This window comes from Lineus longissimus, chromosome 3 (assembly GCF_910592395.1).
Source record: "Lineus longissimus chromosome 3, tnLinLong1.2, whole genome shotgun sequence".
Classification (NCBI taxonomy): Eukaryota; Metazoa; Nemertea; class Pilidiophora; order Heteronemertea; family Lineidae; genus Lineus; species Lineus longissimus.
In genome coordinates this window covers 10,543,984-10,557,433 of record NC_088310.1, presented here as the reverse complement: position 1 = coordinate 10,557,433, position 13,450 = coordinate 10,543,984, and the positions used below count along the sequence as shown (strand labels likewise).

At 39.5% G+C, this 13,450-nt stretch overlaps 1 protein-coding gene across 1 annotated transcript; it reads left to right on the top strand.

The window, feature by feature from the left end:
• Positions 1-1,113: 1,113 nt before the first annotated feature.
• LOC135484946 (uncharacterized) lies at positions 1,114-12,734 on the top strand. Its single transcript, XM_064766656.1, has 9 exons — positions 1,114-1,186; positions 1,293-1,361; positions 3,687-3,923; positions 5,909-6,145; positions 7,977-8,051; positions 10,526-10,716; positions 10,902-11,183; positions 11,774-11,935; positions 12,488-12,734. Exons 2-9 carry the CDS (start codon positions 1,301-1,303, stop codon positions 12,650-12,652), a joined length of 1,410 nt encoding a protein of 469 aa, XP_064622726.1. The 5' UTR covers positions 1,114-1,186; positions 1,293-1,300; the 3' UTR covers positions 12,653-12,734.
• The last annotated feature ends 716 nt before the right edge of the window (positions 12,735-13,450 follow it).

Below are 13,450 nucleotides of genomic sequence, written 5' to 3'. Positions count from 1 at the left end.
AACAAGGATAAAATTCGTGTAATTTATGAATGAAACAGAAAATCCATATGAAAAATTAAGAGTTAGCAATTTTTTCGCGTCGTATAGAACATTCAAAACTTATCAGAAGATCGTGCGACGACATAATCCTGTCGCGGATAACACAAGGGCTCAGTGCACATCCCCAATTATATCTGCAATAGGGTCCGTGTACATTATATATACATACATTTTCGTGATTTAAAAGAAATCAATGCTGGGATTCTCATCAACATTTGCAGAAGTGTAGTCCTATATTTTGTCAATGCCATAAATGAATTTGAAAAGGTTCCAATGATTCTAAATAGTTTTATAAGCGGTTTCAAGAGCTATGTCAGAAGTTAACACGATACGTGGCCATGGCTACTGCCAGTGAGAGAATATCTTTCCGACCCAGTAAACTCCAAAAAAGGAGTTCATATTTCAAAATTGACCTGAATTCTGTTAGTTGATATTATTTACAATCAGAAAGCCAAAAATGATGTTTTCAAACCTAATAACTAACATTCCCGGTGGTAGTTAGGCATAATATGACTTTTTAGGCACTTTATAATTATTTGATAGCACTAAACAGTTAATAGTGATCTCAGCCCACAAGAAAAAACGGTTAGTAGTGGCTGCCTTAGCGCCACACTTGGTGCCCTATGATATTAGCCAAAAAGAATTTTTGGTAGGTGCTAAATCGGATAACCAGGCGGTACGACAGTAAAACTTAGAGTATAATAGCTGCACAAGTGAAAAATAGTAAGCGGATCGAGTGGGAATCGTACCCGGGTGGTCAGAGTGATAGGCAGGGGCATTAGGCCACTGAGGCAGCTAGCCGGCAAACGAAATTTTCTTCTGATTATCCACTGATCCTTATCATTATATAGTGCTACCCTTACCCCTATCCCCAATCCGCCCTCGCGTACTGTCCTACACTGTACTATACTACAGAGCCATCTACAGTATAAGCCATCTACAGTATATGAATTTAACTAAACCACCATTGCGTACTGCCTGGCTATCGGATTCAGCCAACACCGTTGAAGAGCACCTGGAGTGCTCGTGGAACGCAATAACACGTTTTTGTGACGTCATCAGATATCCATCTATATAAGAAACCGGGGAAGGTAGGCACAATCACCATTCACCCGAAGACTTGCGCTTGGAACCAAAGGCAATATTGGTAAGTAAATTAAGCTTGCAACCCACCTCGTATTTTTGTGAGTTTTCCACGACATGATAGATGCCCGATGATGGGCAACGCTATAAGGCCTGAACCCGATTGTTAGTTTCAGACATGGTAAAACGTCCCCTGATTCTCACCCTGATTGGGTTGATGCAGTTGGCGGCAACACAAGGTAAGACATCTTTCGACTTACTCGACCAGCTTAAGATGAACAAAATTACATACTTTTGATCTTGAAATACTCCCATAATTTACCGAATTCCGACAACGTGTAGCTAGAGATACTTCTATTAAGTTTGTTCGATTTCAGTACCTGCATTATTAGTGTATATAATAGGCAATTACATTTTTCGACACTTAAGCTCGCAAGCAGAATTAACTGGGTGAAATGGGCTGTGATAAAGCTACCAAACCACGGGAGAGTGCCAATGCATCCCTTGTTGTTTCGAATTTCTGTTGGTGGCGATCATGGCTATGGCTGTCTTGATTCATCTGACAAAAGCAAGATAAGAAAACTTCCATGTTACACAGAACATCAAAGCGATCATGGCTAGGTTCTTTCTTGGGTCTGAGAGATTGATCGGTAACCAATCCCACCAAAATATTTAAAACTTGCTCGGCTGCAGAAGTGTTCAAATGCCTATAGAAAAACATCTAATGCATGTAATATACGAGGGCGAATCAATAAGTTTTGACATTTTTTGCGGCAAAACTAGAAGTTGCGTCATGCTGAAATCTCAGCACATTGTTGATACCACTCTTTGGCAGCTTACACATAAAAGTCGGGGTTTAATCGTTATCCGTACCGTTGAAGGGCAATTTAACTATGAAAAAAAATTAAAATATAATTCTGTCAGCATTTGGCTTTTCGACAACATATACTTGTTATACATATTTCCAGAATTCTAAATGACAACTACATTTTCTCTGAAGACATATTTATCAACATACCAGAGCACCGTTCTTTTAATAATTACAGAAATATTGCAATATTTTAAAATGGTCTTACATATTAACGTTAGACAAGGATAGGTGGTTTTGACAAGCATCCCGTTTGTGACCGATAGATTTTTCCAGATTTTCACCGTACTTTATCATTAGATGATTGGTTAAACTTACCAACCCAACTCTTTGCCTTTAAAAAATATTCGCATCTATTTTATGACGCTTTTTCATGCTCAACGTCATGATAAAACCAGCAAATTCAGTGGCATGTACCGATCTCTTTTAAACAGGCTGCAATTCCCGTAATTGTAGAAGTATGAGGACAATTTTACAAACATGTGCTCATGAAAGATGCATATTTGGAGTAAACGTGTTGTCAAAAGTCTGTGATAATCCCTTTTGAAATGAATGCCCTGTTGTCAAGACTTATTGATCCGCCCTCGTACTACAAAGACCGGAGGAAGGAGATCATGGAGTCTGAAAAAAGGTCGATGGGCACCCATAAGAAAGAGGTGATTTTTAGGGCGTCCAGAGTCTGAACTTACAGATAATGAACTACAGAATTACTGACGCCCTCTTTTCTTGGCCAGTAAAATTTTCTCAACAAAATCACATAGTACGACATCAGAACTAGTGATATTCTACTTAACACGTCATCATCCTGTGTGTATGAGTTTGTTTCAGGGCTGCGCTGTTTACATTGCTCAGTGTATTAGTGCATTGCAGAATTTGGGAGCCGCCATTTTTGCCCGCCTGAAGATTATCGTGCCTTGTATTAATGACACGAAGGGTCGCAGTGTTTAGCCACCTCTCACCACTTGTTAACTCCGATCTCAACCACAGAAAAACCGATCTTATCCGCGCAAAAGGTGTTTTGACGTACCTAGAAGTGGTGTATCATTTAAAAACCTCACCAACACCATATTGTACGTCAATTTTACATGTGTTTCACCATTGCGCATGGGAGGCTGGTGTTTCACATACGAAAATAACATTGGGACGGGATTTGTACAGAAGTTCCCAAACAATAGGAACTAAGGACGGAAAGGACTGTCAATTTGTAACGCATTCATTTGGCGCTACACGATATCTTCCATCGCCAAATTGACAATGACAATTATTGAATTGTCTGCAGACCTAACTGCCAAGCCGGAATCATTCTTCGACTAATTACCAAGGACCAATATTTGACCATTATCAAATAGATGACCCTTACAAATTGCAATGACATGACGTTGCTTTATTCCCAGTCCTGAATAACCTTTATCCCAGTAATGATACACGTCCACACCACGCCCTGTGTTTTTTTAACACCTTTCTTGTTAGATTCAATTTACCCCAGCTCATGGTTAGTGCTTATATTCCAAAGATTAATTCGAATAAGTGGTGCGGTGGGGACGGTCGCCTCTCTGCAATTCCCATTGATCCATGCACCCTGGAGTTGTGTACACAGTGATAACCCGGGCCACTGACTATGTCTCACAATACTGTCACACCGGCAGTATCCGATAACTGGATTCATCAGATTCACAGCGTTACCGTGTACTTTCAGCCAACATCTACCAAGAATTTGCCTGTGCAAATGGCCTCGGCTATCGTACTGGCGACTGTCCAGGAAATGACATTAGCTTTCAAGTGTTGAACCTGCAGGCCTGCAGTGACAAGTGTAAGGTAACCAGCTCCTGTGCGGCCTTCCTGTGGAATGAAGCCAGTCACTGCTACATCAAGAGTAAAAGCTGTACAAGTACAAACACTGCGAATCCAGCCAATCACTTCTTTGATAAGACTGGTAAGTTTTGCATTTTATCAAATTGCCAAATTGTGTTTAGCCTTCCATTGAACAGTCGTGCCCGGAAGTTAACATACACTTGAAAATTCTGATTAAAATCATCAATTTCGTACCAAAGCTACTTTATTTGATAAAGGGTGTATGCCATACCCGTTTTCTTGAATTATATTATATGATTGCATGCAAACATCATGAAAATATCCAGACAGCCAAATATCAAGAAATATTACCTTTTTAAATCCTGAAATTATCAGTATTCAGATGGAACAGAATCATATTCGATTTTATAATCCATTCTTTGACTTTCTAAAAACGGACCGAAAAGAATTCTGTCCACTCGATGATATCGCGAATCTCAAAATAAAAAAATGGCCAAATTCTACGACAACACAGACGATTTCTGAACCTTTAAAAGATCCCACTAACGTCAACACAAATTATCACAAAAGATTGTGCCACAAGGGTATCAAAAGAAAAAAACAATTCATGAAAGTTTTCTAAAATTGAAAATCTAATATGTTATATATTTTGCAATGTAAGAATGAGCTAGGACATATTTCTTTTACGAATTTTCTACACCGAAAGTCAATTTTCACAGAAAGTCTGAGAATGGATACACCAGAGTACGATTCTGCTGTACATTTCAAGATTATTAACTGCAGGATCTAAATGCAATGCCAATTTTTGCCTGTTACCATACCAAGAATAGGTATGGCATGCAGCAGTTATTAAAACAGGTAGTTGTTGTGAGAATTGTGGAATTTATTCAAAATGTTCAAGTGTATGTTAACCTTTGGGCAATGCTGAAGAATACGGCATTGGATCTTTTTATGGTGTTTTGAGAACAGAACGTAAATAATTTATAACAAACAAGCCATCATAAATTAAGGAAATATTCTTTGTCATATTATTAGGAAAGATCTGAGAAGAACGAGAACAGATTCACAGTAACCCCATTTTCAACGATTGCACATTGGCATCACAGCCATCTACAAGGTTATTAGGTATTACTAATAATGACATTACTATATCTCGTTCATAATGTCTATAAAGGCTGTTTCAAAAAAAGGAAACCGAGATTGATTTGTTAATTTCCTGGACATGGCTAAATATTTTGGATATTGGCAACCACCATTTATTACTTAATGATGCCCTCTTTCTTATGACACCATGCAATCCAATTTACTGTCACAGATGACTGAGAACGAAGCAGTTCAATCAACCATATCAGAACTGTTCTTGCACCAGATTTACCGCAGCGGAACTCCGACAAAAAAGGATGACCAGTGTGTCTCTAGCAAAAATTTTATTCAATGATTTCACATTTCGGTGCTTATTCCTGTCTCAACCTAACCCCAGTGTCCTTCGACATGCCCCACATTCCTTTCAAAACAATTTCAGCTCTGGTTCTTATTGCTCTCAATGCATTCCTGATTACGTCTCTCTGTCCTCTCAGATGTACCTTAGATGTATAACACGACTCATCGCTACACAATGTACACATAAAACACACGGATAGGTCAGACACACTGAGGTACCCCCAGATTCTGGAGGTGACGCAGCATTTGATGCAGAGGTGTTACCACGGTCGAGTGCAGCCATTTTGAATTGCTAATCAAGTAGGCTCGGCCCGGATGAAGAGATTTGCGGACAACGAGGTGTTAGTCTCGAACTCATCGTCGAGCACTGGCCTGATCGCGCGACACAAGCGAGATTTCAATTCTGAATTTCAAACATCTTGTTGTTATGTTATGACGCCAGTATTTGATAGATAGCCTGTATTAGACCTATTAATACTGATATTATTTCCTAAAATTGAACTCCTATTTGGAAACGGTCACTTCTCTGCACTTCTCCTTGAGCCGCCCTGGAGTCTCATATATAATCATAACCCGGGCGAATGACGATGTCTCACAATACTGGCACACCGGCAGTATCCGATAACTGGATTCATCAGACTAACAGTCGTTACCGTGTACTTTCAGCCACCACTTACCAAGCATTTGCCTGTGCAAATGGCCTCGGCTATCGTCCTGGCGACTGTCCAGGAAATGACATTAGCTTTCAAGTGTTGAACCTGCAGGCCTGCAGTGACAGGTGTAAGGTAACCAGCTCCTGCGTGGCCTTCCTTTGGCATGAAGCCAGTCACTGCTACACCAAGAGTAAAAGCTGTACAAATACAAACACTGCGAATCCATCCAATCACTTCTTTGATAAGACTGGTAAGTTTTGCATTTTATCAAATTACCAAATTGTGTTTAGCCTTCCATTGGACAGTCGTGCCCGGAAGTTTACATACACTTAAAAATTCTGAATAAAATCTTCAATTCTTACCAAAGCTACTTTATTTGATAAAGGGTGAATGCCATACCAGTTTTCTTTAATTAAATGATTGCATGAAAATATTCAGACAACAAAATATCACGAAAATATTACCTTTTTAAACCCTGCAGTTATCAGTATTCAGATAGAACATAATCATATTGTGGTCCGTTCTTTGACGTTTTGATCATGACTTACAGTAAAAGGATTCGAAGAAATCTGTCTATTTGCGACTCTAAAAATTGAAAAAATTTAAAAGTGCCCGGTCAATTTTATACGCCGATATTATCCCAAAGACCGGGCGACAAGATGTCTGTTGCATATTTTTGGTTGGTTCCACGTTAACACTGTAAATAAATATTCTCACGAGTCCAATTTTATTTGTAACACGTGTATACTCTTTATGATTTCCACTGTTATAAGTCGAATATTCACAAGTGAACTAAAGTGTAAGAAAATAAAGATTGGCCTTCTCAAAGGACGACCGGATCACTGTAATCAGGGTTGGTAGTCTTTTTGAGGACTGTAAACGTCTCCCCGGTTTATGATAGCATTTATGTCGCATCCAGTTTCAACCCCGCAGTAGAAGCCTTGGAGTTGAAAGTGTCCTCCGAGACTCGTACATGTTTTTATTGGCCTATCATTATAATACCTCATCTATATTGTGTTTTTTTTGTTACTTCACGTCAAGTGAATCCTGCCCCCAACGGTAAGCTTTTGTACAGAACGGTACAACGGTAAGTTTTTAAAAGAATAGGATCTTTCGTGCTATTTTGATATTTTGATATTGCGGATTCATGTTATTTTGCTCGCGATGTGAATTTTTGAATGTAGCCACAGAAAGAAGAGGCACGGAATGCAACCTTTTGTAAATAAAGTAGTCTTGGTGAGAATTTTTGAATTTATTCAAATTTTGAAGTGTATGTAAACTTTCGGGCTATGCTAAAGAATACGGCATTGCATCTTTTTATAGTGTTTGAGTACATAACGTAAATAATTCGTAACAAACTAGCTAATAAATATGAGGGTAGTTTCTTTGCCATATTTAGGATAAATCTGAGAAGAACGAGAACAGATTCCAGATAGAACAGATTTTAGCCCCATTTAGTGAGCGGACAGAATCCAGTCCAATCCAATGTATTCACCAGATCATCATTTAAATGATTACTCGTATGTTACGTCGTTATCTGCGTAAAGATTTTGTTAATCTAAAATACCTTTTGATAACATTACCAAATGGAGGCATTAAAAGATTAACTGACAGTTGCAACTTTTTGTAATTTGATATGATGATAATACTGAATACCACAATAAAAAAGGCAATTGCGAAAATCGCGGAGTTGGTAGCACTGGCTTGATCGCAAGACCCAAGCGAGTGTTCTAGTAGCCTGAAAATCAAACGTTTTGTTTTCTTGTTATACCGTCAGTATTTGGTAGATAGCCGGTATTCGATGTGATAAGATGGTATAATATTTGTCTTATTTTCCTAACATTGAAAACCTATTAGGCAGCTGCTGTATTTTCGAGGCTGCAATGATTCCACAATAACTCGTCGGAATCCTTTGTCAAAATGAGTCAAATGCACTCCCTTTCAGTTCATTTCTCCCCTCCATTTTACCAGCCAGGATGGATATACCGGCGAGTCTTTATTTGTGGCCAAGAACTAGAATTTAGAGAAATAACATTGGCAACGTGGTCTGACACGTATTTGTTTATTTTTTAACATTTAAGAGATTTGCAACGGCCACGCGGGACTCTGCAAACTCACATTTGACAAAGTAACATTTCCTGGAACTCACAACTCAGGTAAGTCACTTAAACAATGAAGTGGGACAGATAGTGTCAAAGGATGACGAGGCGTTTGCCGCAACCTTTCGGATATGCACCAAATACGGACTGAAACTATCAAATGTTGATAGTGAATGAAGCAACTCGACTGTTATGAGCTCCGAGAGAGAACCACGTGAATATGCACTGTTTTTTAATCAAAAGGGGGTTCGGTGGTACCCCCCCCCCCCCCCGACATATGTGTTTTGGTCTTTGAAACTTCAGTAATATCCAAAAGACACTTAAAATTGATATAATCCCGAATTGATCAAGAAAACACCGGGCGGGCGTTCGAAAAAAACATTTTTTTTGAGATTTCAATTTACCTTCAGAACGAATCCAAATCGGCCGTGGTGGGACACGAAGCCAGATTCTGGAGGAATAGATGTTTTCATTCTGGTTTTGCATATCTTCTAGTTTTTCCGAAAGAGTTATCAATATTCGCTAGCAGGCTTTTTATGCTCCCAGATATAAAGAGGGTTCTTTTTTCCCGTGTTCTCTGAACAAACTTATTGAGAGGCCAATGGGGGTTGGGGGGATGGGGGGGGGGGGGGATTCCATCCAATGCCCTGGCTAAAACATGTCAGAAGGCGGAGTTTGGGGGGTCTTCCCCATGTCAACAGTTGCGTGAGTTTACTAGAGCTTGCACTTTAAATATGAATCTGTCAGAGTGCCAGACTACGATAGTCCGGACACCTTTCCAGGGGACATGTTCCATTTCTACACCGTCATTTGACTATTTTGATGATGCAGTCGAGGTACTGCTAAAGAGATAGCCTAAACGGAGAAAACCGTCTATCAAAACATAAAATTGCCGGAAGAAACTACAGCTGGGGTTAGGGGCGGTTAGGGGCGGTTTCCCCAAACCTAAAGGCGCTGCGCGCTTACTAGGGCACTGCACTGATGATACTAAACATATTTTGTATGTTTAAACAAAGTGGTTATAACAACATTATAAACTTATTTGTAATATAAAGCAAAAACATATATTCAAAAGGGATAGAGTTTCTGAATTCGAGATTTCAAATTATGATAAATGAAATTTACAGCATCGAAATCAGCAAACGAAACAAAATATTGTTTTTCGAGGCCAACATAATAATGAAACCGTAGAGTTTAATGTAGTGATATGTTGACTAATTCAGCAAAAGTCTTTGCAAACCCAAGTATCATCAGTTTCGTTATTTTCTGTTTAACACTAATATAGTTAAATGTCATCTTACCGTATCATCACAAATTATTGGTACATGTTTGGTACTCCTCCACTAATATGTGAACAACACCCTGGGGATGTTGATCGGACTCAATCTGTTACCACCAGGGGGCGATATGTGAAAACAAACTAAGTGCGATATTTCGCTTATTAGTGATTCATTTTTGATAAAAAAGGTAGGCCTACTTCTTGCTAGGATACATCACATATCGTATGAGTTTCCGATTAGACCTACTTTTCAAGGTTACGGAGGGCAAATGGTTTAAATTGACCGTCTATGTCTAACTATGGCACATTTCTTAACCACAAAGGTATGAACTTGAAGCTTGGTGAAAATGACGCCCTATGTCAGATAACCCCTGACACCCAATTTCAGTCCGATCTGATTTTCAAATTAACCACCAGAGGGCAAAACTGAAAAGGTAAAACGTGCAATATCTCACTTAACGGTAATTTGTTTTTGATATTTTTTTATGGCATCTACTCCAAGCAAGGATACATCATAAGTTTAAAATGTTTTTGATTAGACCTACTTTAAAGGTCACAGAGTTCAAATGGCGTAAATTGGTCGTTATGCTTTTAAAATTATGGCATATTTCTAAAAGTACAGTGACCAGTGATCTCACATTTGGTACACATGTACCTAATCTAGTGAGGTCATCTCAGGGCCAAAAGTTCGATTCGATTTGATTCATCACTTGGCCACTAGGCGGCCAATTTCGAGAAAAAAATTAAAATGTAATAATTGCGCGCCTGACTACTTGCCCGCTTACCACCAATCTGATATCATGGGTACATCTAACCACCACGATGTTTGTGTTGCATGGGTTTTTGATATGGTCCCTACTCTTCGAGGTCACACGGGTTAAATGGCATAACTCTTCCCTTTGGCTATAAACTAATTGCACGTTTCTTAACCAGCATCAATTTTCAGCTAATATCTATACGGTGAGGACAGTAGTGGCCTTTGGCGGTTTTATAGTTGTTATTTTCATTGTACAATATCACATCACACTAACTTCATCACCCTCTAATGCTGAAGTCTCTGAACATTAATCGCAACTTCACCATTACACACACCATTACAACTCACCCATTATAAAATTATCCATCTCAACCTTCGGGGAGGTAAACATTTCTAGTTTGGCTTGCTTTCGTAATAACATCTAACCTGTCTTTAGATTTGGGTGAACCAGGTCTGACTATGGACAGAGATCTACCTATTTTTCTTATTTTACAGGGGCGAATAGGGTCATGAAGTATGGTGGTTGGCCATATTTTCCCGCTTTGTCCTGCCCATACAGGAACCAAGATTACACTTTCACAGCCCAATTGGATTTTGGAATTCGATTTTTCGACATTGACACTCGTGCCAAGGGAGATACCGCTTACGCGAGTCACAACACAGCTTACGGACGAAAGTTATGGGAGGCAAGTGCAAATTTGAAACACATTATTATTAGATAAGATATCAACACATAAGTGTATATCAAGGTGACTGTATATCAAGATGACATTCCTAGCAAACCAGCTTATTAACGCTGCAATACGTTGATGGGAACACAAATAATGACCATCGGGTGCATTCTGTTGATAAGGGAAAAAAATCATTTCAGATTATACGAGACATTGACAACTGGTTGAATAATCCATCGCACAGGAACGAGGTTATTGCCATTCGATTCCACGACACCACAATGCCATCCGGCTTCGGCAGGTTCATCCCCATCTTCAGAGACTACTTTACTGGAGCAAACGGGAAGGTCGGCATCAATGCAGTGACGGGCAGTTGGCCGACTCTTGGAGAAGCAGTGGCACAAAACAAGCGTGTGTTCATTTTTATGGTGGACCATCTTTGTGACAGCAGCTGTAGGAGTTCTCACCCCTACATCCACTCGGTAGGTAGCGCATTTGTCAATGACATACAACATATTAGTGACCAACAAATTGTATGTGCATGTACCCCACCGAACAACCAACATGACCATCAAATACAACGAATTTCTTTTCGAGAATCAATTGGCCACCGTTGGGAAAACTTGGTTTTTCATAGGGTGCCCCTTCAAAAGGTAGCAAAAAAACTACTTAATGCTCTTTCAGCCCCCCAGATTCCCGGAAACGTATATTTAGCGCTCAAAATTTCCAAATGCTTCGAAAGGGGGGGGGGCTTTAAGACCCGCTCGTTTCCAAGATCACATTCGATCCTCTACAGGTGTGATAGCAGCCCCCCCCCCCCCCCTCCCTGAATTTCTGGATCCGCAGCTGTTAAACAATCCATATTTTTGCGCGGGGGGGATGTATAAAACTTCCTTGCTGTTATGGAAACCGTGACAAATCATATTTTGGCCATACTATGTTCAAGGTTTCAAATTGCAATATTTAAGAATAAAAATTTGCAAAGCGATATATTACAATCAATTGTTTATTTAGATATAAATGCGATTGAAGTGCCATCATTCCAGAACTGCTATTTTTTTCTCTCACTCAGGCTAATTTTTACGGCGACACATGGCTAGATCTTAAGGTGACGTCATCATGTGGTAGCATGCCAGAAGATACAAGAAGAAAGTGTGCAAGCATAAGCAAGGATATGATCATTGTCTCAGCATTTGCCTCCTTAGGCCTGTGTGTTAATGACATGCAGAAGTTGGTAGGTTACAAAATTATTTGAGGCACTGGGTACTAGATAAAGCTCTACAAGCCTTACTTCGCTAGTTTTAAGAAAATAAAGCGGACTATACTTAATTCCTGAAAACGATACACATTGTGAACGTGATCTGTCTTTTTATTGCTCCAACATCCACTTATCATAATACTCTATCCCATCAAATCATTGGGAGCAGATCCTCTTATCGTGACAATTTAGTTTGCTTACTTCACATAAAACTAAACTTCTCGCCAAGCACGTTAACCGGATGTTATGACTTTAATCATGAGAATTTTCAAGAGTAGTACATATTAGTTAATCTATTGATTCATAGGTGGCCGAACCTACTAACCAGAGCAAAATTTCTACTAAACTATCATTTCAGTTAAGATCCTCTATTTTATTTGAAGTATTCAATTATAAACACAGACTTGCTGTACATAGATAGGATTATAGATATCTATGGGACATGATCTCGCCTACATTTACGTACGTGTGCTCCGAGCGTTAGTGCTATATATACCTTACTTGAATGTTTCTGTTTATTTACTTCAGTGTAACCGGTACATCAGACCCAGTGCCATGTCCTGTTACAACGAACGGAAGAAGCAAGGCCAGACGGTGAACTTCCTGGTGGCAGATTACGTCAACCAAGCCAATACCAATGAAAATGTCATCACCGTCGCCAACGAACTAAATCAGCTCAATATGGGAAATTAAGTTTAATGAAATGTCGATTTCTTTGTTGTTTATCAGTGTAAGAATCACTTTCAAATAAACGTATTGACTGCGCAGTGCGAAATATGTGTTTCAAAGTGTTTTACTGCACCTATCCAACCCCAACATTTTCTGTGATTGTACATCAATTAATCTGTAGTGCAGGGGCAGTGCACCTTTCAGGTGTTCGACTGTACGATTAGGCTTTGAGACTGAATTTCAGCTATCTTATCTAGCGATAGATCCGTGTAAAAGACGGATAATACGACTTCGAATTTTTTAATGACATCTTGTTCATGAATTGGCTGATGTATTTGAAAGTGTTCCCAAGTTTCGATAAATCACAGTGCAGTGGCCAGAATCGGTGACAAATTCACAACCAGCTGCAGGCTAGATATATAGCGCTCATCATAAAAAGTTCGTCTTGTTGGCTGTGAATCTGTCTGGAGAACCCTCTGTATACGTGACGTCTCAAGGTGTCGACTCATCACCGATTGGAATTATCAGCCTGGGGAGGCCTCTTTCAAGGTCCACCTCCAGTTTTATTTGGAGACATATTCACGACAGGCAGGAAAGAACTAGCGTTGTTCGAAGTTTGCCCTGCTGGTAAGAGCAAGCTACAAGAACCTTGTGTCCATACATGAGCCATTCGACATCCAAACATACACCGCGCTAATATAAACCCGTTGACGTTGTTATTTACCACCATATTGTTGAGCCACCCAGTTTTCATGGTTACGTTATTTCTGGAAGGAAAACCCTATGCCAAGAGTTATTTTGATTACATAAAATACCCCTCAA

Excerpts from the sequence above, each read along its gene's own strand:
- LOC135484946 (XM_064766656.1), top strand. The coding sequence starts at position 1,301 with ATGGTAAAACGTCCCCTGATTCTCACCCTGATTGGGTTGATGCAGTTG. Across the intron at positions 1,362-3,686 it reads GCAGTTGGCGGCAACACAAG|CCAACATCTACCAAGAATTT; the intron begins GTAAGACATCTT and ends GTGTACTTTCAG. Across the intron at positions 3,924-5,908 it reads TCACTTCTTTGATAAGACTG|CCACCACTTACCAAGCATTT; the intron begins GTAAGTTTTGCA and ends GTGTACTTTCAG.